We start from the raw sequence: 26,763 nt of genomic DNA, 5'->3' as shown, positions 1-26,763 counted from the left end.
CACACACTTTTATTTCTATTGTAGACGGTGGAATTTAGTGTAAACCGCCCATTTCTTTTAAGAAAATCAGTAAAATTAATATTTTTAATAAGGAAATTCGTTTCTATCCGGTGTCCCACGACACCATGCGGTTATTTTTCTTTTAGTTAGGATATAAATTTGTAAAATTATACGAAATAATTATAGTTAATTGTAGCACCTATGTTTTGTATCTACCTTATGGTATATACTTATTTACATCAATCCTTGTAACCAGTTGTACAAGTACCAGTGGGAGGCTCTTTTGCACATGATGTCGGCTAGATTATGGGTACCACAATGGCGCCTATTTCTGCCGTGAAGCAGTAATGTGTTAACATTACTGTGTTTCGGTCTAAAGGGCGCCGTAGCAAGTGAAATTACTGGGCAAATTAGACTTATCATCTTATGTCTCAAGATGACAGGCGCAATTGCAGTACCGCTCAGAATTCTTGGGTTTTTCAATAATCCTGAGCGGCACTGCATTGTAATGGGCAGGGTGTATCAATTAAAAAAAGCTGAACGTGCTCCTTGTCTCGTCCCTTATTTTCATAATAAAACCGTGATCCTTCTAGTTTGACCTTTGATTTGTACATTTTCTGGAATCATATTGTAGATGCATACATCGCCCAATAAAAGACTTAGTAACAAGACTTAACCGAGAAGTAGACATAACAAGTTTATGTTTATGTTTGATCCTCGTGTTAACGCTCCTGTTATTCCTCTGGTGTAAAATTCAAAAACAAACATTCCTTTATCCCCCTCTTGATAAAATATCTTTATGATCATGGCAGCTGCTTGTTACTAATAATAACATGATAGAACCTGATAATGTTCTATTACTTCCACGGGACTATTTGGCGATATGATACCATAACGTATATCAAAACCTTATCAAAACACACACTATTTAAACTGCACTCATAAAACAGTCGTTACATAACGACCATCAACAAACAATTATTCCACCTATTTTTACAAAATACACGAAATTCAAATAGCAGTTTGTTTGCTTAAATTATCGGTTTCTACAATTTCATGCCCCTCAAAAAACAATAAACCAACACGCGAATAACATTTTTCATTCAATTCACGGGTGATATATCATGGGACAATTATATTTTGTTTTAGACTAGTCGAAAGTGAAAAATCACGTGCACATTCTTCTTGACGCGAATAGGAGTCAATATTGCAATACAATTTAAGCAAACAAAATTTTATATTTTTCGTGCGACAGCTGTTTCTGTCGGGCCACTACTATCTTAAGTTATCTATTATCTTTTTAATTATCTTTCTGTTCAATAACTAATGAAATTGTTGTTAGATTTTAACTTCACTTTGTTTTGCGCTATACATAGCGTAAGCGTAAAGTGGCTTCCCGCATAGATCTTTAAAAGTACGCAATGGATTTTGATGCGATTTTTTTTAATAGATAATGATTCAAGAGAAAAGCTTATAGTCAAAGTCATCGTCAAAAAATCTTTATTCACTGTAAAACTTTATAAGTTATTTAGTGCAAGTCAGGATGAAGTACAAAAGTTACAATAGCATTCAAATGACCATAACAATATTCATTAACAAAATTGAGAACATTAATTCCAACTTTCTTTATCATTCAAATAATCTTTCACATTATAATAGGCCTTAGATATTAATTTATTTTTTACAATTCATTTAAATTTTACAAAAGGTAATATTTTAATATAATTTGGGAGTTTATTTTAAAAAATAACACAATCCACTTTAAAAGATTTAGTAATTTTACGGAGCCTTGTAGATGGAATTGCGAGTTTTTGTTTGTCTCTTTTAAATTGGCTAATATGTTTATGAGCGTATAGGAGGTTCTTATATGTACTGGTAGTGTAGTGTATAATTTGTATAAAGCATGGATAATATAGTTGAGAAACACTGATAACTGTAAAGGTTTCTATTATAATGTCGTTAATAAACACATTTTTTACGTCTATTATTGTTGAGATATTAATATCAAGATCTCTCGAAAATCACATTATATTCATTTATTTAATTTTTACTATTAACTTATGACAGAACGAAGACTGTTAAGGCAACTAGTATTTTATTAAAGAAGGAGATTACTGTATATTATATGTATTTTAAACATACTTCCACATCTGTTATTCAAGTATAAGAAGTTCAGATCAATCAAGTAAATTTACAACCTATGAGAAATTACTTGAAACTTATATGCTGAGTTGCACTAAAAATACTATTATAATTCAAGTAAAATACATTTAAATTTAGAACAATCTGTCTTTCTTATATTATGTTTTTTTTTTTCGTTTTATTTATAATTGCGCTTACTAATTCTACGGAAAATCTGCAAATTCACTATTATTATGTTTTTAAACGTAGTGGGGTAAAGATAATCGAATTGCTGTTATAGCATTAGATAAATTTTTGAAACTTTTCACCTGCTTCTTATTATTTGAATATTTGTGTACTGAACATTCATTGTATTGTACTTTCTCAGCCTGCGACCGAAAACTATCGGGCAAACAGCGAAGTATTCGTACTGAAATAGCGATCAAAGTAGAGACGAAAAGAATTCGAAGAAATCCTGTTCGAAAGCTGAAGATGTTATCTCGGGAAAAGAATTTGTAGCACCTGGATCTGAATGTGTCACGTATTTTAAAAGATTACTTAGGATTTGAAGCCTGTAAGAGGTGCAATGTTCATTATTTATCCGATAACTTAAAAAGGAATACATTATTTTAAATCAAAACAACATCTTAAACAATCAGCAAGAAATGTTTACTATTTTTCAATTTAACTGACGAGATATTTTTTACCATCGAGCCACATTTTAACAACCAAATTTTGCCCTGTACTTTCCCCGGGGCGTAACAAGAATAGGGGAGTCCCAGGCCCATGGGTGTCGTAAGAGGCGACTAAGGGCTTTTTAGAAGTGGGAGAGTCACGCTGCCGTCTTATGACGTCAGCACAATCGGGCCAGACTCGTCCAGGTTAATTACCACACTCGCACAGAATACCGGCGTGAAGTAGCGGCCTAGTGCCGCTATGTTTCGCATAGGTTAGTGTCGAGGACCGGTGGCCATCACTTACCCCCCAAAATATGAGAGCGGTCCATAAATAGATATTACCCCAGGAGGGTACCGGCTCTACCAGAGCCGGAGAATCCCTCCCCGAGCACTCTCGCTCGGGCTGCCCTTCGTATTCTGGGGTGGGCACAGAACCGCGCATGACCGAGGACAAACGAGGCAAAAACACCACGGCACCCCGCTCCACGCTCAACGTGGACTTTTGCAATATCAGGGGAATTCACTCCACTTTAAACGCCGTCCACCACCACCTTGAGACGGCACAGCCGGCCTTGTGTTTCCTTACGGAGACGCAGATATCTCGACCTAGCGATACCTCATATTTAACGTACCCCGGGTACAAAATTGAGCACAATTTTTTGCCTCATGCCGGGGTATGTGTGTACGTTAGGGAGGATACCTGCTGTCGCCGTCTCGGCAATTTTGAGGTTAGGGACCTGTCTACTCTCTGGCTCCACGAAGATTTAGAGGACCGCGTCCGTATCTATGCGTGTCTCTACAGGTCCCATAGTGGTAACGCAGAAACCGACATCTCATGGGCTGCGTTCAAGCGGCAATTGACGACGTGCTTGCACAGAACCCCTCCGCTGAAATCGTAGTCTTGGGTGATTTCAACGGGCACAATGCCGAATGGCTTGGATCACGTACCACAGACTACGCAGGGCGATCTGTGCATAATTTTGCATTGGCGTAGGGTCTGTCCCAATTGGTTGAGTCGCCAACGCGGCTCTCGGATGTGGATAGCCACATACCGTCCTTATTAGATCTTCTGCTGACTACACATCCCGATGGCTACCAGGTCTTTGTCGACGCCCCTCTCGAAACGTCCGACCATTGCCTGGTCAGGAGTGTAGTACCTATCCGACGCCAACGTCGCAGACCACCAGCGACCCGCCGCGTTTGGCACTACAAGTCAGCAGATTGGGATAGGATGCGTTCCTTTTTTGCATCCTACCCTTGGGGCAAGGTTTGTTTCCCTTCGGATGATCCTAGTGCCTGCGCCGTTGCAGTAGCCGATGTGATACTGCAGGGCATGGATATTTTTATACCAAGCTCTGTAGTACCGATCGGTGGCAGATCACAGCCCTGGTTCGATGCGTCAGTTAAAGCAGCACCTGACTGCAAAAAACAGGCGTATCGAACTTGGGTTGCGGCGCTGGGCACAAAGGAACCGAACTGCAAAGTTCTTAAGAGGAAATATAACCGTGCCTCCAGATTTTTTAAGCGGCAAATCGCCCGTGCGAAGTCTAAGCACGTCGTCAAAATCGGCGAGCAGCTTTCCAGTTACCCGACTGGAACACGTAAGTTCTGGTCGTTGTCGAAAGCTGCTCTTGGTAACTTCAACCAGCCGTCCATGCCGCCGTTGCACATGAGGAATGACACCCTGGCCCATACGGAAAAAGAGAAAGCCGAGCTCCTGTGCGCTCTTTTCGCCTCCAACTCGACTCTTGACGACAACGGAAAAACACCGCCGACCATCCCGCGGTGTCAGAGCTCTATGCCTGAAGTACAGTTCAGACAGAAAACTGTTAGGCGAGCTCTGTTTTCGTTGGACGTCAGGAAGTCGAGCGGGCCGGATGGCATTTCTCCAATCGTGATTAGAACGTGTGCCCCTGAGTTGACGCCGGTGCTAACGCGTTTATTCCGGCACTCTTATTCCAAAGGCGTAGTCCCTGACTCATGGAAGTCAGCCCTTGTCCATCCGATCCAAAAAAAAGGAGACAGCTCGGATCCGGCGAACTACAGGCCTATTGCTATCACCTCCCTGCTCTCTAAAATCATGGAGAGCATAATTAGCCGCCAGCTTTTAGTATACCTAGAGGGTCACCAGTTGATCAACGACCGACAGTACGGCTTTCGCCATGGACGGTCGGCAGGTGATCTTCTGGTATACCTAACACATAGATGGGCGGCGGCTATTGAAAGCAAGGGGGAAGGCCTGACAGTTAGCCTGGATATAGCGAAGGCCTTTGATCGTGTATGGCACAAGGCGCTCCTCGCAAAACTTCCATCATTTGGGCTTCCCGAGAGCTAGTGCAAGTGGACCTCCAGCTTCCTCACTGGGCGTAGCAGACAGGTCGATGTCGACGGATATTGCTCGAACCCGAAGCCCGTGAATGCTGGAGTGCCCCAAGGCTGTGTGCTATCTCCTACGCTGTTTCTTCTGCATATCAATGATATGTTGGACACCTCCAACATGCATTGCTATGCAGATGACAGCACTGGTGATGCCGTATACACGGGCCATGCAGGTCTCTCTCGGGAAATCGTCGACCAGTGCCGGGAGAAACTTGTGTCTTCTATCGAGTCCTCTCTCGAGAAGGTCGCGGAATGGGGTAAATTGAACCTTGTCCAATATAAACTCCAGAAGACTCAAGTTTGCGCGTTTACCACTAAAAAACCCCATTTGTCGTATCACCGCTCTTCGAGAACACTTCTCTTAAAGCCGCACCTAGTATCGGATTACTGGGTCTCGAAATCTCGAGCGATTGCCAATTCCGTGGCCATCTGGAGGGCAAAGCCAAATTGGCTTCGAAGAAGCTGGGCGTCATCAATAGAGCACGGCAATACTTCAAGCCGGCCCACATTCTAGCGCTCTACAAAGCGCAGGTCCGGCCACACATGGAGTATCGCTGTCATCTCTGGTCTGGCGCACCCCAGTATCTGCTCGATCCATTTGACCGCGTGCAACGTAGAGCAGCTCGAATTGTCGGGGACTCAGTGCTCTGTGAACGGCTGGATCTCTTGGCATTGCGTAGAGACGTTGCTTCATTGTGTGTCTTCTACCGCATCTATCACGGGGAGTGTTCCGAAGAGCTGTTTAACCTGATTCCTGCCGCCGAATTCCACCTTCGCACGACACGCCACAAGTTAGGATTTCATCCCCACCACCTGGATGTGTGGCGGTCCTCTACAGTGCGGTTTTCAAGGAGCTTTCTCCCTCGTACTACAAATCTATGGAATGAGCTTCCATGTGCGGTGTTTCCGGGACAATACGACATGGGTACCTTCAAAAAAAGCGCGTACACCTTCCTTAAAGGCCGGCAACGCTCTTGTGATTCCTCTGGTGTTGCAAGAGAATGTGGGCGGCGGTGATCACTTAACACCAGGTGACCCGTACGCTCGATTGTCCTCCTATTCCATAAAAAAAAAAAAACAAAGGGACCGAGTTCATGCTCAAAGCGAAAGAATCTACTCAATTAGCAGAGTTCAACATAGGAGTAATCTGATGGAATGTAGTTTGTACTGGTTTGGTAGGCTGTTAGCTATCAAGGTGTAACTGGAACATATTTTGTGCTAGATTCGGTAGTGTCAGTGATTCATAAAACGTGCATTTACATCAGAATTTAACAATAAATATGGTAGACAGAGCCTACATATATGTAGTGCTATAGATAACTCATATTATCTCATCATATGAGTATATCAATTAAATAATTTCAAATTTAATTATAATAGCACCAATCTAGTTTGATTCTAATTAAATAATAATAATAATAAAAAATTAAATTTGTAACCGAAATTTATGAACGATGCGAGACTCGATCCCGCGACCTCTCGGGTTCCGTCCGTGCGCTCATATCTCTAACCACATGTTATACTTCTATTCCAAAAAAATAACCAGTCAGCAACATAATATTATGGGTGTAGCCCTACTAATAAGACAGCACGTTTGCCTTTTAAAGGTTAAAAAAATCATAATAACATAACTATAAGGATATTAGAATCAATAGTAGTACCTAAAAATATCTTACTGCCCAACCCGTTGCATTACCGACAATGGGTATTTACGTCCAATAAGATTTACGTTACTGCATTGCGACGATACCAATAAATTACTTAGAAGTTTAATTCTGCTTGAGGTTGTTTGCTATTTTATCTCATAATATAAATAATAAGCCAGGTTATAATTAGTAAGATCATTTTGCAATATGCTAATAACATATACATTTTGATGAACATGACAATTCTTTGTTTTTAACAGATTTATTTCTTTTGTAATAATGAAGTCACTTTTTTTAGCATACTTCCAATACATGTTAGTTGTAGTTTATAGCTTATGTTGATGCAATCATCGGACATATAAAAAATCGGCAAAGTGCGAGTCGGACTCGCCTACGAAGTGCTCCATACTATTATCGAGAAAACTGATCGAGAAAATCATGTTTTTTGTATGGGATAGTCCCCTGGAATATTTATTTAATTCTGTTATTTAGTATTTGTTGTTAGAGCGATAACAGAAGTACACTATCTGTGAATTTTAACTGTCTAACTATAACGGTTCATGAGATACGGCCTGGTGTCAAACGGACAGACAGACAGGCACTGTCCAGCAGTAGTAATAGGGTTCTGCTTTTATCTTTTGTGTATGACACTCTAAAAATGTCAGTGATTACCATAATTTAATTAGAATAGCAATATTAGAAGTTTTATACAAAAGCGTTCTATAGATCGTCATTGGTTTTATATTACGTTTAGCGCATATTGGCTTTATGTCTTTCTTAAACTACCTAAATAATCGAATTGTCGGGGACCAAGTGCTCTGTGATCGGCTCGATCACCTGGCGTTGCGCAGCGACATCGCTTTATTGTGTGTCTTCTACCGCATTTATCACGGGGAGTGTTCCTAAGAGCTGGTCCACCTGATTCCAACCGCCAAATTCCACCTTCGCACGACACGCCATATCATCCCCTCAATATGAATGGGTCCTCCTCAGTGCAGTTTTCAAGGAGCTTTCTTCCACGAACTACAAAGCTGTAGAATAAACTTCCGTGTGCGGTGTTTCCGGGACGATACCACATGGGTACCTTCAAAAAAAAAATGCTTACACCTTCCCTAAAGGCCGGCAACACTCCTGTGAGTCCTCTGGTGTTGCAAGAGAATATGGGCGGCGGTGATCACCCACCATAATAACACCAGGTAACCCGTACCCGTTTGTCCTCCTTTTCCATAAAAAAAATCAATTCATTGAATGACACTAATTTGGGCAAGGATTTTGAGTTGTCTTATAAAAGTAACCACGAGGGCTAAGGTTGGTTCAACCTTCTAACCTTAAAGTCACCCTTATTATAATTTAATTACGGCGTATGTGTTGAAATTCTATTATCATTGAAAGCACTTGATATTCTAATATAACTTGAAATGTAGTCATGTCTAAATAGCCTATTCTTTTTTTATGAAGATAAGGTGATGATTGATGAGCAGCACGTACAGCTGATGGTAATTGATACGCCCTGCCGATTACAATGCAGTGCCGCTCCCGATTCTTGAAAAACCCAAAAATTCTGAACGGCACTACAATTGCGCTCGTCACCTTGAGACATTTGTCCTATAATTTTAATAGCTACGGCGACCTTCAGACCGAAACACCGTAATGCTTACACATTACTGCTTCACGGCAGAAATAGGCGCCATTGTGGTGCCAATAATCTAGCCGGCTCCCTGTGCAAAGGAGCCTACCACTGGTAATACTAAGCAAGAACCATTTTAACATTAGCCATCCTTTTTTGATATAAGTTTTGTTTTTTGACGGTTATTATATTTTTAAGGGAAGGTAGTTTTAGACCTAGTGTTGCTCATTATATCGAAGACCGCAAAAATCACCGCAGCTTTAATTATATCAGGAAACTGGGCAGTGAGCTTTTTCACAAAGGCGTCAGCAAACGAAACTTTTCAAAGCTCACAGTTGTAATTGGAATCGTTATCATCTAAAAGATAAAATAATTTTTGCTATAATTTTTTCTATGATTGTTTTTATTCAAGTCCAATTTAAAAAATAAGAATATTTTGATTCAAAAATAAATTTAATAAATTAACACTCGTATGTGAATTAATTATCTAGATATTTTTTTAATTACACACCTATCAATATGGGACTTTGACGAAAAATGGCGCAAACGACTCGTTAGTTACATAAAAATAATATTTTTGTTAAAAGTTTTCATATAAAACTGCCTGTTGCAAAATTGCAACTATATTTTTTATTGACTTTACCGATTTAATAAAGAGGAGTTTCACAATTCGTCCATACATTTCCTTGTCATTATCCGATTTGCCCGCCAATTATTGTGAACCGATTAATGACTCCTTTTTTGATGAGAATATCAGCTCAATGATTTTGATTTTATTAAAGGGTGAAAACCTGTACCATGTTTTTTTAGTACGTTTTAGTATATATATTAAGTTTGATTTTTGACGCAATAATTCATCATAGGTATGGAATATTCACATAATATATGTAATATATTTATACACAAAGTCCTCCGCCGCGTCTGTCTGTCTGTCTGTTCGCGATAAACTCAAAAACTATTGCACCGATTCTCATTCTGTTTTCACCAATGGATAGCGTGTTTCTCAAGGAAGGTTTAAGTATATAATTAATCAAGTTTTGTATACGTCTCTTTATACATTAATGATATTTGTTTGAGGAGTCAAAAAAAACAACCACCTGGGAGCTTTCAACGAAAACGCTGTCCAAACCCTTTGATATATAACAAAATTATGTATTGTGGAATTGCGTATCTAATGCAGTTTTACATTAAATTATGGGATTGCATTTGTCTATCTCTTAAGGATTACAAACTATATCCATTTTAATTCTTTGAAAATTGCCAATTATAAATCATTTATTTCCGCTGGCTTTAGACTACATTATTCCCGATAAGTTAGGTACATCATTGTTTTTCTATTGACAGAACAGGTTCTGTTGGGTCAGCTAGTCAAGCATGAAAATTGCAATAAAGAAAATCATATTGCTATTAATATAATTGCAACATAACTTCTGAAAAGGCATTATTGTAACTTAATCCACAGCAGTGACAATAATGCTGCCTATTTAATTGTTTATTAGGAAGGTTTAACTTCCGGAAGCTCGACAGCACAACTTCTGAAATGGGCCCGGAATGTTGAACGACAGATATTATTTCACATATTACGTGATATTACTCTGGAGACTATTATGTTGGCGTGAGGATCGTTAATCGTTTAAGGATATGTAGTATATTGTTGTGCCGATCATTAATGTACCGCAAGCCACATCTTACCAGCATAAATTAACTTGTACCCATTAGATTTATTCTCTTATTAATATTATTCCTCTATGAGAATTTCTAATATGCTTTTATATAATCGGCGTACAGTCCTAAGTGCGTCATCTACGCCTGGTCAAAGATGAAAGAGAGATTTGTGTGATCCTGGAATGTACAGGAGTGGCAAACTAACAGACAAAAACTCTCGAAATTATGGAGTCTAATTGTAAAACAGAAGAAGATATCCGAACGTGAAATAGGTGGTGAAATGTCAAAGATAATTTTGATCTTTCTGATATTTAACCATCTATCATAACTTAACATTGTGTCCCTTATACAAATCTGACACTTTAAATTTATATCCGCATGAAATGAGTTACGCACAAAAGCCGATTTCTCTACTCAATCGCAATCTCCATTGCCGATCCGGAATTGATATTTTTACCCATTTCACACTTTTTCATTTCAATAACCGATCTGTGTAACGTTTTTTTTTATTTAAAATCTATTCTCTTAGGTGACGTATTAATATTTTTCAATTGTTTTTTTTGCATTTATGATAGGTAGGCGTTTTATACTTAATTGATTTGTAAATTATGATTAACATATTGAAATACATATTAAAGATCAATTGATCAATATAATAATCTAATATATAAATCTAAATAATAATAAAGTGTATATGTATATATTGACACATTTACACAAATTATCTTGCCCCAAACTAGGCATAGCCTGTGCCATGGGTTGCAGGACAACGATATATTCAATCAACTTACTTAAATAAACATATATTTTTTTATGAAAATAAGGGTCGAGACGAGCAGGACGTTCAGCTGATGGCAATTAATACGCCTTGTCCTGAGTAGCACTACAACTGTGCTCGTCACCTTGAGACATAAGATGTCAAGTCTCATTTGCCCAGTAATGTCACTTGCTGCGGCGCCCTTCGGATCGAAACACATTACTGCTTCAAGGCAGAAATAGGCGCCATTGTGTACCTATAATCTAGTCGGCATCCTGTGCAAGGATCCTCCCACTGGTAAATACAATATAAACACAAATAAACATCAATGAGTCGGAATCAAACATCATGTAAATATTAGCTTCGATCGGGATTTAAGCCCGGGACTTCTAGCACAGTATGCAGGATAACAAACCACTGGACTATAAGGGTCGTAAAGAGATCGAACACTGAAAGCGACCGTCAGAAAATTCCTCCTGTTTTAGTGTAAAAGACGTTAGATCTATCTTTTTCTTTATCAAACCACAATTCTTCTGAGTTGTTAGGGTTATAACTCTCTGGGAGTTAGGACGTGGTCTTGATCAGATTGTGACTGTTTGAAGAATTGAGTGTGAACACATCATTACGTCGGATCTTCACAGCTAGCTGTTACGTTTATAAATGTACCTGACAACTATGTCCGCAATCGTGATTCCGATTCCTTTGTAGTTCATTTGCCAAGTAAAGAAAAATAAACTGTTACTTGTGTCAAATTGTATTCAACATCAAACTATGCCACTAGCTTAGCTTAAGGATTGGTCTCCAACTAGATACCGTACTACCTAAGAATAACAGCATTTTTATTACGGCCACTATTGGATGCTGGACACTCAATGGCTTCTTTCAAATTTTGTAACAAGTTTGTTATTTTACATTGAAATTAATAAAATATAAAATAATTACTCATGATATGTGATCCCTAATGTCTTTCTCCTTCTTGTAGTATTATTTTTACAAAGTTTTATTGACTTACGCAACCCGGCATTTTAGTTTCAATTATTAGCAAAGTTTATCAGAACATGTGGCACGTCAACGTCACACATTGGTCAAGACTGGCTCGAGTACGCCCACTTGGGCATAGTATTAGTTACCGCACTTTGCAACTACGCCTGCTATCTAGTTGGAGTGCAGCGGAGACCAATCTTTAATCTAAGGCCACTAGTATTTTCTTTGATTAACGCGAGTGTTACACATTTAAATAAAACACTTTTAAAGGATTAAAACGCGTGTTATTGTAACGGTTTTACTTTAGGTGTTTGCGTAAAAGTTACATTTTTATTTTAGTTAACGCGACGTTTCAATACCTTTCCAGATCTCGTTTTCAGGGGGACGGGTTAACTAAAGTAAAAAAGTGACTTTTACGCAAACATCTAATGTAAATCCGTTACAATTACACGCGTTTTAATCCTTTAAAAGTGTTTTATGATTGTAAGCTTCTATAATATACTTAAGCAAAGAGGCGGGCCTGCCTAGGTAAGAATTGAAATTTAGTTTACTATGAGGTATTAAGTACGTGCAGTTAATTGACAAAAATTTGAAATAGAAATAAATACATCATCGCGATTAGCCACGAAATATAGTCCGGCTAAGTTTGAAAACGAACAGTTGCTTAAAATGTTGTGGATTTTGGCTCTTTGGATCTTCATTTTTTACAAGATTATTGCCGTCATCTGTCAATCTGTCAATGACTGCACGTTTCATAAAATCGAGTGAATTGCTTTTTACTTAGAGAGTTTCGCTAGCTTGACTTAAGGTTTATTTTTATCCGACTTCAAAAAAGGAGCTTCTCCATTCGTCGGTTTGTTGTTTTTTTATGTTTGTTACCTCAAAACTTTCGACTGTGTGAACCAATTTGGATGATTCTTTTTTATTTGAAAGCTGGTGCTTCCCGTGTTAAGTTGGTCCAGATCTGACAGTCGCAAAAATTAAAACAATCGTTACTAGAATAAGATTAATTAATTAGATTATATAAAAATACGCAATTATTCTTATTCTTTTCAGTGCATGTTATAGTTCAGTTTCTACTGTATCTTGAGCAAAGATGTAATCGTTTGATTTCATCCAAATATGCATGTAAGTTAAATTCATATACTTAATATATATAAATTACGTGACACGTTGTTTGTCCGCTTTGGACTCCTAACCTAATGAACGGATTTAAATGGGGAGGGATTACTTCATGGAATGCAGTTTAGTCCAACTTGAGATAGGATAGTTTTTATATCGATTTGGGACCCATAATTATTTTTATTTTCAACATTTGTTTTGTATGGATATATTTTCTGTGAGAGAAATTAGTGATGCACGGTTTGACAGTTCCACTGTGAAACAATTTCATTATAACAACAGGGAGCATTTATTACAAAATAATTTTTGATATTTCGAAATATTATTGGCAAATTCCTATAAAACAGTATTTTTTTTTATTATCTAGAGAACAATGTCTGTTGGGTCAGCTAGTTATTTTATAATCCCAACTACATATTTCAATAAAGTTTACAAAGTAGAGCACAACCTTGTTTAGCTCACTTAAATTTGTTTACGTATAAATAAGAACTCATAAATTGCATTTAAAAGCAAAAAATTATATTCTATTTAGTTACCTTACATGTTACCGTCATTAATTTAAACACAAAACTACATAATATGAACACAACAGTGGTTTTCTATTCATCGTACTTATAAAATAATATTTTAAACTTTATACTCAACGATCTAAGTTCAAAATAGAATGCACCAACTCATTTTATATTGAGGTAAGCACTCGCCGTTAATACTAACATTTTTGTCTTAATAAAGGTCGGATATGTTGTAAATTTCCTCGAATGAAAGGGATATACAAGTTTATACAGCGTTTCACTTTAGTCTTTGAAATGTGAAATAGTTCCTGGTTACAAATAGGTTTATAGTTTAAGTGTTTTTTTTTTATTGGAGAACCCAACTATTGGTTTTAAGTCCCAAAAACTCTTAGCATTCTTGTTATTCCGTACACCTGTCATCTAACACTATCACGTGATGAACATATAAGTTGGATACGTGGTCTTATCCTTCCACTCCATATAAGTTGGTAAAAGGGGTAACTAACACTAACATACTTATTATCCTGAAAAAAATTCAGTGCTCCCGTGGGGTGAGCAAGCAATCCTACAATTATCCATCCATCCATTTCAACCGGAAGACGTCCACTGCTGGACAAAGATCGCCATGGCGTTCGATCCTGCGCTGCCCTCTTTTATTCCGGCAAAGTTGAACAGTTCATCGGTAGATCTTGTGGGGGGCCTACCAATACAACGTCTTTCGGTACGTGGTCGCCATTCGAGGACTTTGTCTGAGTCGGTTTCTAGTTTTCATATATTTAATTGAAATAACAATGTAATTACGTATGGTATTCAATATTTAAAAAAATATAATAGTTGCAATCATTCTTCGCATTCGAAATTTTATCATTCCAAAAAGGGCCTTAGAAAGGCCAAGATAACAAAAATAAAGATAAAACTTTCTTAATCATTATAAATAACGGATATTAGTAATCCGAATAAAATAATACTACAAATGCACTCGCATATGCTTAATTAAGCCGCGTGTTATCTCAAAACACACTATCACATTAAATCTACTAATATTAAGAAAACATATTTACCGAAGTACCAACACTTGAAAATTTCACAAGCCATTCCCAACAGATGTTTCAGCTTATTAAAACTTTTGCAGCATAAAAATAACACGTGACTGCATCGTTCTACCCACGTACGTCAGCGAGCAGAAGTTTCGGAGTGTTTACTTGGATCCTGTCGTAGCGATTCTGTCTCGTAAGTTGCTACATACAAGTATAAGTGCTCAAGCAATGTTGCCGATTGAATTAACTTATGCTCAGCGCTACAAAGTTGTATCTGGAGTGGTTCTACGTTAAACTAGATTTAATGTATGCTTGATTCGTTTATTGTTGGGATAAAATCGAGTCTTGGATTACGTAAATCTTTTGAAAAAATCAATCATCTGTAGATCTAGTCAAGTGCTTGTTTCTTTGCTCAACCTTTAAGTGCAGACCTGCAGTTTCACAGGCCACGTTTATGATAAAATTGTAGAAAAACATACCATTTTCTATGGCACAGGATTGTGTTGACAATGTCTCACATGGGCACGTCGTCAAATGCCAATTGAGCATACTCCAGGGGTCCATCCATTCACAACAACACTGTCGTAGGCGCAGCAATAAATTGACTTACCCTCAACATTTATGACAGCGGCAGGCAGTATTATTAGCTTTGATGTAAAAATATGCACAATTATGTACACGGGTAACAAATTTATAATAATATTAATATCTTTTAATTCAAACAGGATGTTTAAATCATAAAATCTTCGAAAAGAAAATTCCCCAGGCATAAACTGAACTTGTGCAGAAAACTCGTTGTTTGGAGCACTAAAGAAAACTAGTAAATTACGATAACGAATTGCAATGACAGTTAATTTTATTTCTCATATGCAGTATGCTAAGATTAAATATTGGTCTTCGCTGCGTTCCAACTAGATACCGCGTAGTCGCAAAGCGCGGCAGTTAATACTAGGCCCAAGTCCCTACTCTAGCCAGTCTCAAACAATGTGTGACGTTGACATGCCACACGTTGTGTTAAACTTTGCTAATTATTGAAATTAAAATGCCGGGTTGCATAGTAAAATTGTATAAAAATAATAATTTGAAAGACACTGGGATCAGTCATATCATCAGCAAGTAATTTTTTCTATTTTATTAATTTCAATGTAAAATGACACGAAGCGTATGTTACAAAATTTGAAAGATGCCATTGAGTGCCAAGATGCCACGCACACAAGCGTCTAATAGTTGAAGTAATAAAAACGCTATTGTTCTTAGCTAGTGCGGTATCTAGTTGGAGCGCAGCGGAGACCAATTCTTAATCTAAGGCAGAATGAATATTATTTGAGACTATAAATGGAATATCATATCCAAAATTATTCAATACTCCCGGTGGAATAAGGGAACTAGAGATAGATGAAAAGAAAGTGCCGAGGTTTTAGTAATATGATAATATCGTATATCCATATTTCATGTTCAAACTATTCATGCAGCATTTTTATTATTTACCACCAAAGATTTAAGCGAACTCAGCGGTGTTCTTTGTTCTAGAAACTTCTAACGTCAATACCAGGCATTTCATAAGCTACGTGTTTTAGATTAAGTGAACATTTTGTGCTTTGGATTCAGCTAAGTTTTCATGCAATTCTAATGTTCTTAAGTATATGGTGAGCGTCAGTAAACTTTAATACACTTATCTGTTGTATACCTGATGGAAATCTACATTGAATAATGATACCACAGATTAGGAATGGAGCGAACGCCCTCAGCCTATTAAATAATAAGTTTAATTGTACAATATTACTTTGTAAACATATTTTTTTATGAAAATAAAGCCCACTGAGTTTGTTGCGCTTATTCTTCTCAGGTCTGAGGCATTCGTTTTGTTTTCATACATCCTTTTTAGAAGAAAAATGTTTGAATTTGAATTTGAATGTCTAATGACTGGCTTTATGACTTCTTAATTTCTAAGAGCAACTATATGTATAATTTAACTACTTACTATAACCGTTCTATAATAAAACTTACTATAACCGTTCTATTGAAGTAGGCGTTAAATGCGGAAATTCATAATTATACAAATGATTTGAGTTTTCTTTAGTGTTAATTCCGCCAATATTTGTCTTTAAACAATTCGACACGTGTTTCGTCTCTACACAAGGCATCCTCAGGACGTGTTGTCTCGCCAAAATCTGGCTCGTGTAGAGGCGAAACACGTGTCGAATTGATTAAAGACAAATATTGGCGGAATTAACACTAAAGAAAACTCAAATCATTTGTATATAACCGTTCTATTAAAATTCAGCAGATTTTTTGAACATTTACAGTAAGTACTTAAAGTATTCTAGAAATAAGAAAATGATTCATTTAAATTGATGTAAAATAGTGTTATAATAAATATATGTTCTTATTAGTTTCTGCTGGATTTTATCATTTATTTGGAAAGCCCAAAACAAACTGTTTACCAAATTATTAATTAACGATATAAAACTCTTATTAGCTTAGGCCTACAATAACAATGTTTGATTTGAATTTGTTGACATAGTATCGACGACGTATTATGAAAGGTATAAAATTTATCTCATTCGAACTTTAAATATATATTCAGAATTTGGCAATTCCCAACATCATTCTACTATATCGAAACGATATTATACACACTTAGAATTATGAAAACAAGTGACTTAGCACTATGAGTGCAATCCCAAGAAATCGATTCAAAATTTATCACTTACCACTTTCTATACCAATATCAATATTATCATAGCTTCTCATTTACTCAATCACGAATTCTGTGTTTAATTCTCACCTGTTTTCATGAAAATCGGTCAAGCTATTCTTCAATTTAAATTGAAAAAAGATTAGAAAAGAAAAAAAGAAGAAGAAGATGAAGAGAAGAGAAGAAGAGAACAACTTAATGTCAGCTACATATAAAAATATCTTAGAGTTAGACCCACACATTCCGTTCTTTTAGTCTTTTACGTGGCACTTACTTCTTAATGGTGTAGAAAATTTATAAAACATAATAAATATTTATTTAAAAGGGCCCTTGAATTAAATCCTCGTTCCACCCAATTACCGGATAAACTAGTTTAAGTCCCAGACGAGACGAGCAGGACGTTCAGCTGATGGTAATTGAAACGCTCTGCTAATAACAATGGATTGCCGCTCAGGATTATTAAAAAACCCAAAAATTCTAAGCGGCACTACAACTGCGCTCGTCGCCTTGATACATAAGATGTCAAGTGTCAGAGATGTCAAGAGTCATTTGCCCAGTAATTTCACTAGCTTTGGCGCCCTTCAGACCGAAACACAGTAATGCTTACACATTACTGCTTCACAGCAGAAATAGGCGTCGTTGTGGTAGCTATAATCTAGCCGCCAGCCGGTGCAAAGGAGCCTCCCACTGGTAAATTATATTTAATACCTAAATAGTAGCTACGTAATGTGTATAAAATTATTCAAAAGGCCAACCTCTAGAAATAAAAAACTTACCACAGAAACGTTTTACTGGACACCACTTTAAATGGTTAATCGACAAAAAAAAAGTAAAGTTTAAATTTTAAGTAAATAAATTTCATTTCAATGTATTTTTAGTGAAAGAACCAACAAAATGAACAATATAATTTACATGGAGCCTGTTTATATTTAGTTTCTTGCCAAAAAAATAAGCTAAAGATTAATTGAAAATTTCTTAAGAAAATTACATGACATTATCTTGAAGCCGTATAATTAATACTCGGACATTTTTTCCTTTTGCAAATTCATCGAGAGTAAAGTAGCAATTATAAAGATGAAAGTAACGTTTACGGTTTAATTTATACAAATTCCAATTTTCTCGGTTTCTTTAAATTTTCCCTTTTACTTTTTTGAGCTGAAATATCTTAAGAATATATTTTAATGAAACTATCTCCTTGAGCGTTGAAATAAGAGGATCCGAGAAAAAGACTAATATCAAACTCCTCCGACTTGCAGAACTTTTATGACATTTCAATTGCCTCAACTTAAGTAAGGGCGTGGCTTATCTCCAGCATGAAAAGTGTAAGTTAAAACTTTTTAAATAATGCCTTCGAAACTTTGAATATAACATTCTTCGATATTTTTATGGCTCTAGGAAAGTAAAGGCTGCATTAAAAGTCCTCTCTATTGAGTAATGAATTTACCAATGTGGTCGAAATCGATCGATTATACAGAGTAATTGAAGATTGGATATATTCTCGATAGGAGGTGATAGGGTTTTATTTCGATTTGCTTTAATGCATTATGTAAAAGTGAATTTTTGAGTGATCATGTTCTTTAGCTTTTTACAAAATAAGGCAAAATCTAGTGTATAAATCAAAAAAAAATGAGATTGAATTTTTTTTTTTTTTTTTAATTTTTTTATAATGCATTTTGACTTAGTTCGAAAAAGCTTAAAACCATGATAGCTCAAAAGTGATTCAATTTTTCTTATGGGGTTAAAATTGTCACCCTTAAGCTAAGTTCATATGGCCGCGCGGCACCGCGCGCCGACGCGCGATGTGAGAGTTCACATGACAGGGTATATACGAGCGCCAGTCTGGCATTAACATTGATATACAATGGACGTGGAGGAGGCAATTTGCTTGTGGATTTTATATAGAAGACTGAGACGTCGCAGAAGACGACAAAGGCGATACTGGGTGCATCCAATATTAAGTGACAGACTTTCTTCAAGCCTGTTTGTCACCTTATACCCTAAGTTGAGGTTACATGAAGAAATTTTTTTTAATTATTTCCGTATGTCAGTTGCAACCTTTGATTTTTTATACGATTTCATTGAAAATGATTTAAAATCCAGTGAAAATGCTGTAAGATATTGCATATCACCAAAAGAAAAACTCATTGTAACATTGCGGTAAGTTAACTGTTTATTAATCATAATCACAGTAAAAATTATAAAAAATAAGAAATTATGAGCGAGGCTTCTTGGCAAATTAACTTTTAGTTTAATTGAACAGATCTAATTCTTGAGAATCTTCGTATGACGGGTCACAAGTAACATCACCCGGGGGTGATGTTGCTTGCGATGAACTTGTGGGAGGTGAAGTGTATGAACTAGTTGTATAGCCATATTGTGTTGATTCTATATCAGAGTACTGCATTGGGTTGCTATATTGAGAACTTTGAAATGAAGCATGATAGTTTCTGGGTGGTCGTTGTGAGCTATATGAAGTAGACGGGTAGTTAAAATCTTCAAGTGGCTGTGCTCGTGTAGCTTGGTATCGTTCTAATAAATTATAAATTTCAATTTTCAGTTTTAAACGCCGGTTTTCAGGAACTTTTTTTATTTCCCTAACCAATGAAAGACAAAATAATTTATCTTCATCGTCATCTTTCTTTTCTGCTGCATTATTATTTCGAGTATTTATGCTTTGTTGTAAAAGATTTGCAAAATGTTCATCGGCAGGGTGAAGTTTGAATTTTTTCCGGGGCACATTTTCTGTTGAAGCTTGAACGCCGCTGCTGTTAACTGCACTATCCAAATCAGGATTCTCTGTAACTTCCGCAACATCAAGGCTGTTGTCAGTTTTTCGTTTCTGGACAACTTGTTTAAGAAATGACAATCTTTGGAAATACGAAAATGAAGATGGTGTTGATGCTGAGGAACCAGACTTCAAATGTTTTGTTTTCTTAAGTTCTTTTACATAGGCATCTCGTAAATTTTTCCATTTTTTTTGCAAAATCGATCCTAGAAAGTAAATAATTAATTATTAGTTTTCATTGCAAAACTATTGAAAAATGTTGTACGATACGGGTGCATAAAGAGTCCTTATGACCTACTCGTACTTTATGCAAATTGTACTTTGTGCACTTTAGGCTCACGTGCCACACTGTAAACACTCGCTATGAATGTGTTTTCTTTGTAGCACTTATTCAGTAAAGATTTCCTTAAAAGAAATAGACATAGACATAGAATTAGGAATAGGAATAGGAGTAGGAATAGGAGTAAGTAGGGGTAGGAATAGGTATGGGAATAGGAATTTGACGAGGAATAGGAGTAGGAATAGAAATGGAATATTTATCGTGGCACGTGAGCATATGCACTTTATGCTCGCGTGCCACACTGTAAACACTCGCTATGCTTGTGTTTTCACTGTAGCACTTATTCGGTAAAGATCTACTTTATGCACGTGTATCTTAAATAACTATTATGTTACAGGTACCTAGCAACTGGTTCTTCATTTGCAGAGTTACAATATGGTTATAAAATTGGCAAGTCTACGATATCGGGTATAATTAAGCAAGTGTGCCAAGTTTTTTGGAGAAATTTAAAAACTTTGGTCATGAGTCCACCAACAAAAGAAATCTGGACACAAATATCTATACAATTTGAAAATAAAGCATATTTTCCAAATTGTGTTGGAGCGTTGGACGGCAAACACGTTCGTTTAATACAGCCACCAGAATCAGGATCAATGTATTACAATTATAAACACTTTTTCTCATTAGTTTTAATGGCTTTATGTGATGCTAACTATTGCTTCATATGGATAGACGTTGGAGCTTACGGAAAAGACAGTGATTCGGGTGTTTTCAAGGAAACGTCATTATTCAAAAAACTCTCAGAAAATTCGTTGAACTTACCAGAGCCTAGATCTATCACAAATAATGAGAGCGATGCATTTAAACTACCATACGTAATTGTAGCTGACGAGGCTTTCGCTATGACTAAAAATTTGATGAGACCCTATGGTGGTAAAATGTTGTCAAAAGAAAAAAAAATATTTAACTACCGCCTTTCTTTAGCACGAAGGTATGTCGAATGTACATTTGGCATAATGTGTAACAAGTGGCGTATCTTACACCGGCCAATAGACGTGAAGATAGATTTTGCTGTTGATATCGTCAAAGCTATTTGTGTTTTACATAACTTGGTAAGGATGAGAGATGGTATAAATCAGGATGATATGATCAATCCAGCGCCATTACCTAATGTGAATCCAACTAACAGTGGACGAGCAATCCATGAAGTAGATAATATTCGAACTAAATTCACAAATTATTTTGTTACTGAAGGTAAATTAGATTGGCAAGATAAAATGGTGTAATAGGTGATGATTTTATAAAACTTATTTTAAATAAATAAAACTAATTAAAAAACAACTTACCCAAATTTTTCTTTTTTTCTTCGGAATCATCATTTTTGCAAAAAATTAAAACTAGTTCTTCCCAAGACCTTCTTTTTAATATTTTATTTGAATAATCCTTAGAGTTAAGATTCCAAATCGCATCTCTTTTTTCGATTTCGTCGATAAGCAAATCGATAGGCACAATGTCATCTTCGGTACTCATTGCATCGATCTATGTGTCTTTCCGTCTCAAGGCGCGCGGATCAACTGAACAGGTCGATACAGGTTTGAAATACTTGGGCCGCGCGGCAGCGCGCGGTTCTAGATCTTGCGCGCGGGTCAGAGCGCGCCGCGCGTTGGCGTGCGGTACCGCGCGGTAATGTAGACGATAATTATCGTTTATATTGATCTTGTGCCGCGCGGTTCGTAGTTCCGCGCGGTACCGCGCGGCCATATGAACTTAGCCTTACCCTGTAATATGAAGTATTATTATTAAAAAATATATTGCAGATTCTCGTTAGTCCTCTGTGAACGGCTCGATGTCTTGAGGGTTCATAAAGACTTCGTATTGTGTTTCTTCTGCCACATTTATCACAGGAGAGTTTCAATGTGCTGTTTGACCTGTTAACTGACCTGGTAACTTAAATATATCTTCGTCGTCCGGATGTGTGCACATTCACAGTGCTTTTTTTTTTGTGTTTCTTCCCGGGTCAATAATATATGAATACCGTCAAAAACGCCTTGTTGTTGGAAGGGATGATGGGCAGATGTGATCTTTATTATAAGGCTTGCTTTTATTATTGATTCTGTGTTTTACTTTGTAATTTGTGTGTACATGTGTGATTACCTTGTCCAATGTATTCCGGCAACAATCTTGACCATACGAGGATAAGGGCAGCGCAGTCGTCGTGGAGATATTTGGGGGAGGCCTTTGCCCACCAGTAGATAGTCCAGATGATGGTGATGATGGTGATGATGGATAATTACATGTTTGGACTGTCAGTGGCAGCTGTGAATTTCATATTATATTCATGCTTTTGATTTTCTATTCCACTCTCTTATTTATTTCCGATTTAGCTCATTATTAGCCTGGTAGATATTAGCGATACAAATCTGATGGGTAATTTTTTAAAGTTTGACCAGCAATACCATAGTAGAGTCAATGTGAAAACTATATTTGACAAGCTAATGCATATTTTCACATCAAAAACCCCTTATAAAAGAGACAATTCTTAAGTTTTCAATTCATGATCTTATATACAGAATAACTTACATAATATAGTTTAAGGTAACTACAACTTACGTAATAAACTCTTACTGAAACACAATATAGCTGAAGTTTGAGAAGTAGACAATTATAACTTTGATTTATAACTAGAATTCATATCTTGAACTAAGTTTTTGATGTCACCACATTTAATGATGTGGTCGGGCTTACTGTATAGAGTGTCTTGTTATGAACACAATTAATTAAAATATCTCAAGGAGTATCTGTTGCTCTTTCATATTTTAATCAACTATATATTGTAATATTAGTCGTAACAAGGCTATAGGTAAATGATGAATATATACAACAGACACATTTTGTATAATTTGTGTGAAAGTTGGTCAATATTATTATTCTATTATACAAATGATTTAAGTTTTCTTTAGTGATAATTCCGCCAATATTTGTCTTAAAAACAATTCGACACGTATTTCGCCTCTACACGAGGCATCCTCAGGACGTGTTGTCTCGCCAAAATCTGGCACGAATCAGCGTGTATGGATTTCCGCAAAGTAACGCCTAATTCAATAAATTTTATTATTCTATTTACTATAATCTCTATACACTATATTGAACATAACTATGGATTGATAAGATCTTGTCATTAAACAGTGATAGCAATGTATCCGTAACTAGAGATACGTTATTGAAAACGGCCGTAAGTAACTTCTGCACGATGCGTGTCGTTCCCAAAACAGCTACTTTCTGTAACTGACCCTTTATCCATTTAATTCATACTCTGACAGACATTAAGTATATATATATATATTTTTAATACCTACAAAAAATAAACACAATAATTTCTACAAAATTTTGAACTTGTTTCCAAATTAAATATTGGAAATACAACATTCAATATTACCACACACTGACTACATTTCCGAAAGTCTCAGGTTTTATGAGGAGACAAACAAAATTTATCAAACACCCCCGATGTGTCAAAGATACTACTTAACTGATACATTCCTAATCTTTTACAGTATTGCAGTCCGGTATGTTGCCCTTCTTACAAAGTTTATATTAACAGGTTAGATTCAAATTCAAATATTTTTATTCAAAATAGGATGTGAAATCACTTATTGAAAGTCAAAAAAACTACCACCCATTCCAAAATGAATGCCTCAGGCCTGAGAAGAATCGGCGCAACAAACTCAGCGGGCTTTTTTTTTCATCAAAAATATGTTTTACAATTAAAGTAACATTTACAAAGTAATAAAGTAACATTGTACAATTAAACTTATTATTTAATAGCCTGAGGGCGGTCGCTCCATTCCCAATCTGTGGTATCATTAAGAAAGTCATTTATGTTATAGTAACCATTTATGTTATAGTTACCACACAAACGTTTTTTAACAATTCTTTTGAATAACGTAATACTTTTGTTTTGAACATTTTCTGGGATCTTGTTGTAAAAGCAGATACATCGCCCCACAAAAGACTTACTAACTCGACTTAGCCGAGTAGTAGGCATCATCAGTTTATGTCTGTTCCTGGTGTCAACATTATGGTTATGACAGTTTCTGGCAAATTCACTTATAAGCTACAGTCCAAAATTTTTATATCATCTCTCAAATTCAAGTAATCTTTGTCGTCAGTTAGACTGCTATGAATCTAGACAGCGTCTTGAACAGCGTAGGAAAGTATCAAACATTATATTTTTCATGAACTCATTCATGGCCTCATAGACAGTCCTCTATTATTAAGTTAAATTAACTTGACTGTCCCACGGCATTGCAGCCGTATTATTAATAGGAAAAAGTTCAATGTACTTTAAAACACACAACGTATGGTCAACATTCACTAGAATATTAACTATTACTAGAGTATGAACTATCTCTTCTCTCTTCTTCGTTCTCCGGATACTGTTCGATAGGATAATTCCACGGAAATATAGATCATTTTGTTTAAATATACATTAATAACATTCAGCCAATAATTTTCTTATTATTTTTTAATTAAAAAATTAATCTCTTGCACTACCGTTCTGTCCTTCTATAATAACTGTTAGGTTGTATAAAATCTTTTCACGACCAATACTATGATGATGGTCACTATAACAAACAGGTACTAAAATTAATTAATTTACTTTTATTGTAAGGATACCTAGTTTAGAATACATAATATAACTACTATTCCGTATGTAACATATTTTAAAACGAAGTGTTATTGCAAATATTATCAAAGTAATAATTGAAATTCAAAGAAATCATAACATAATTTGAGAAAACAATGAAAATTTCAAAGCTTTCTAACAAGATAAGACCACTTAAAAGTGTAAACGAAACAATAATACGAAACAAACAACCCAATTGTGACTTATAATTTTTTGTTTCAGCGTTCTAAGACAATCACTGTTATCAGAGGGAACCGCAATCGAGTATTATTGCTGCCGTAGTTCTAGGGTTGACACTTGTTCAATTTATTGAAAACTGCATATTGTTTAAAACGCCAGTTATAGAAAGGGACTTTGATCATATTCACGCAGAGGTTAACAGTTTTGCTTTAGCTTTTTTGACAAATGATGATATTTTCAAGTAAATAATATACTCATACCCACAGAATATGTCTTAAAACCGGAAACCCATACAACCGTTAAAGGATATATATATGTACTAGCTGACTCGACAGACGTTGTTCTGTTGATAATAAAAAAATACTGTTTTATAGGAATTCGCCAATAATATTTCAAAACACAAAGAATTATTTCGTAAAATATTCTCCCTGTTGTTAAAATGAAATTGTTTCACAGCGGAACTGTCAAACCGTGCCTCATTAAATTCTCTCATAGAATGTCCATACAAAACAAATATTGAAATTAAAAATAATTATGGGCCCCAAATCGAAATAAAAACTATCCTATCTCTCAAGTTGGACCAAACTGCACTCGATGAAGTAATCCCCATCAAAATCTGTTCATTAGTTTAGGAGTTCATCGCGGACAAACAACGTGTCACGTAATTTATATATATTAAGATTATTAGGGTAAGCTTATAGCTTTATTGTTCAATGTTACTTATCAACCTTTCTTAGATTATACAATGATTTATGCTGTGATTTCACACCCACATACTTTAAACCGAAATACAACAGTAAGATTACATTGCTATTTTGCGGTATAAAAAGGTGTGGTTGCAATACTGCCCCGATGAATAATAATTTATGAAATTTTTTCTACTGCTACGAGATCACCTTCACAATTGCGAAGCTGAATACTTTGTGTAAAACAAGTTACATTCCCTGTTCAAAGGCCGACCAGCATCTCTTAATTGCAGATATTAATGAGCGGATAGCTTTAACTTTCCTTTCGCTAGCCTTTTACTTAAAACTTAAATGTTAATATATATTGTTGAGTAAGCTTAACAAAGTTTATTTATAATTTTATATTTTAATTTTTATAATCTACTTACACTTTCTATACGACAAAATATGATTAAAGTTAATTCCAAGATATTATAATCGCTTTAGATCGTTGGTACAGGAAATTGTTTAAAATTTTAAATAATTAAAATACACAAAATACAGAAAAACCACCTGATCGGATGATGAGATATTGAATGGAAATTAAAAATCTGTGAAGTAAGTTTTATAATAATATACATTTGAAATCATTAAGATACAAATTTAAAGCAATAAACATTTTGACTATTGCTTCTTAATATATTTTTAATAATGTTCTATATGTTCGTAAGCACATTGAGGAATTTGCTAGAAACTGTAATAATCATTGTGTTATCACGAGGAATAAACATAAAATTGTTATGCCTAGTAGTCAGTTAAGTCGAGTTATTAAGTCTTTATTTTGTCTATGTGTATGCTTCTATAATATGATCACAGATAATGTACAAAACAAGTGTGTTACTAAATTTAAAAGAATTGTTAAAAAACGTTTGTGTGGGAAA

The 26,763-nt window shown here is 35.8% G+C and overlaps 3 protein-coding genes across 3 annotated transcripts in view; 2 read left to right on the top strand and 1 right to left on the bottom strand.

Annotated features, from left to right (window-relative positions):
* LOC126966712 (connectin-like) overlaps positions 1 to 26,763 on the top strand; it is a 160,229-nt gene that overhangs the window by 71,544 nt on the left and 61,922 nt on the right. The window lies entirely within an intron of this gene.
* Positions 18,980 to 21,631, top strand: LOC126966730 (uncharacterized). The gene is made up of 2 exons (XM_050810996.1): positions 18,980 to 19,382; positions 20,688 to 21,631. Exons 1-2 carry the CDS (start codon positions 19,087 to 19,089, stop codon positions 21,574 to 21,576), a joined length of 1,185 nt encoding a protein of 394 aa, XP_050666953.1. The 5' UTR covers positions 18,980 to 19,086; the 3' UTR covers positions 21,577 to 21,631.
* LOC126966741 (uncharacterized) lies at positions 19,370 to 22,056 on the bottom strand. Its single transcript, XM_050811011.1, has 2 exons — positions 21,637 to 22,056; positions 19,370 to 20,216 (listed from the first exon to the last, which is right to left on the bottom strand). The coding sequence occupies exons 1-2, from the start codon at positions 21,818 to 21,820 to the stop codon at positions 19,474 to 19,476; spliced, it is 927 nt and encodes a 308-aa protein (XP_050666968.1). The 5' UTR covers positions 21,821 to 22,056; the 3' UTR covers positions 19,370 to 19,473.

This window comes from Leptidea sinapis, chromosome 11 (assembly GCF_905404315.1).
Source record: "Leptidea sinapis chromosome 11, ilLepSina1.1, whole genome shotgun sequence".
In the NCBI taxonomy this organism is placed as follows: Eukaryota; Metazoa; Arthropoda; class Insecta; order Lepidoptera; family Pieridae; genus Leptidea; species Leptidea sinapis.
This window is presented reverse-complemented; position numbering and strand designations above follow the sequence as displayed.

Coding starts and splice junctions, on each gene's coding strand:
- LOC126966741 (XM_050811011.1), bottom strand. CDS start 21,820: ATGAGTACCGAAGATGACATTGTGCCTATCGATTTGCTTATCGACGAA. Junction 20,217..21,636: donor AGAAAAAAAGAAAAATTTGG/GTAAGTTGTTTT, acceptor TTTACTTTCTAG/GATCGATTTTGCAAAAAAAA.
- LOC126966730 (XM_050810996.1), top strand. CDS start 19,087: ATGGACGTGGAGGAGGCAATTTGCTTGTGGATTTTATATAGAAGACTG. Junction 19,383..20,687: donor AAACTCATTGTAACATTGCG/GTAAGTTAACTG, acceptor ATTATGTTACAG/GTACCTAGCAACTGGTTCTT.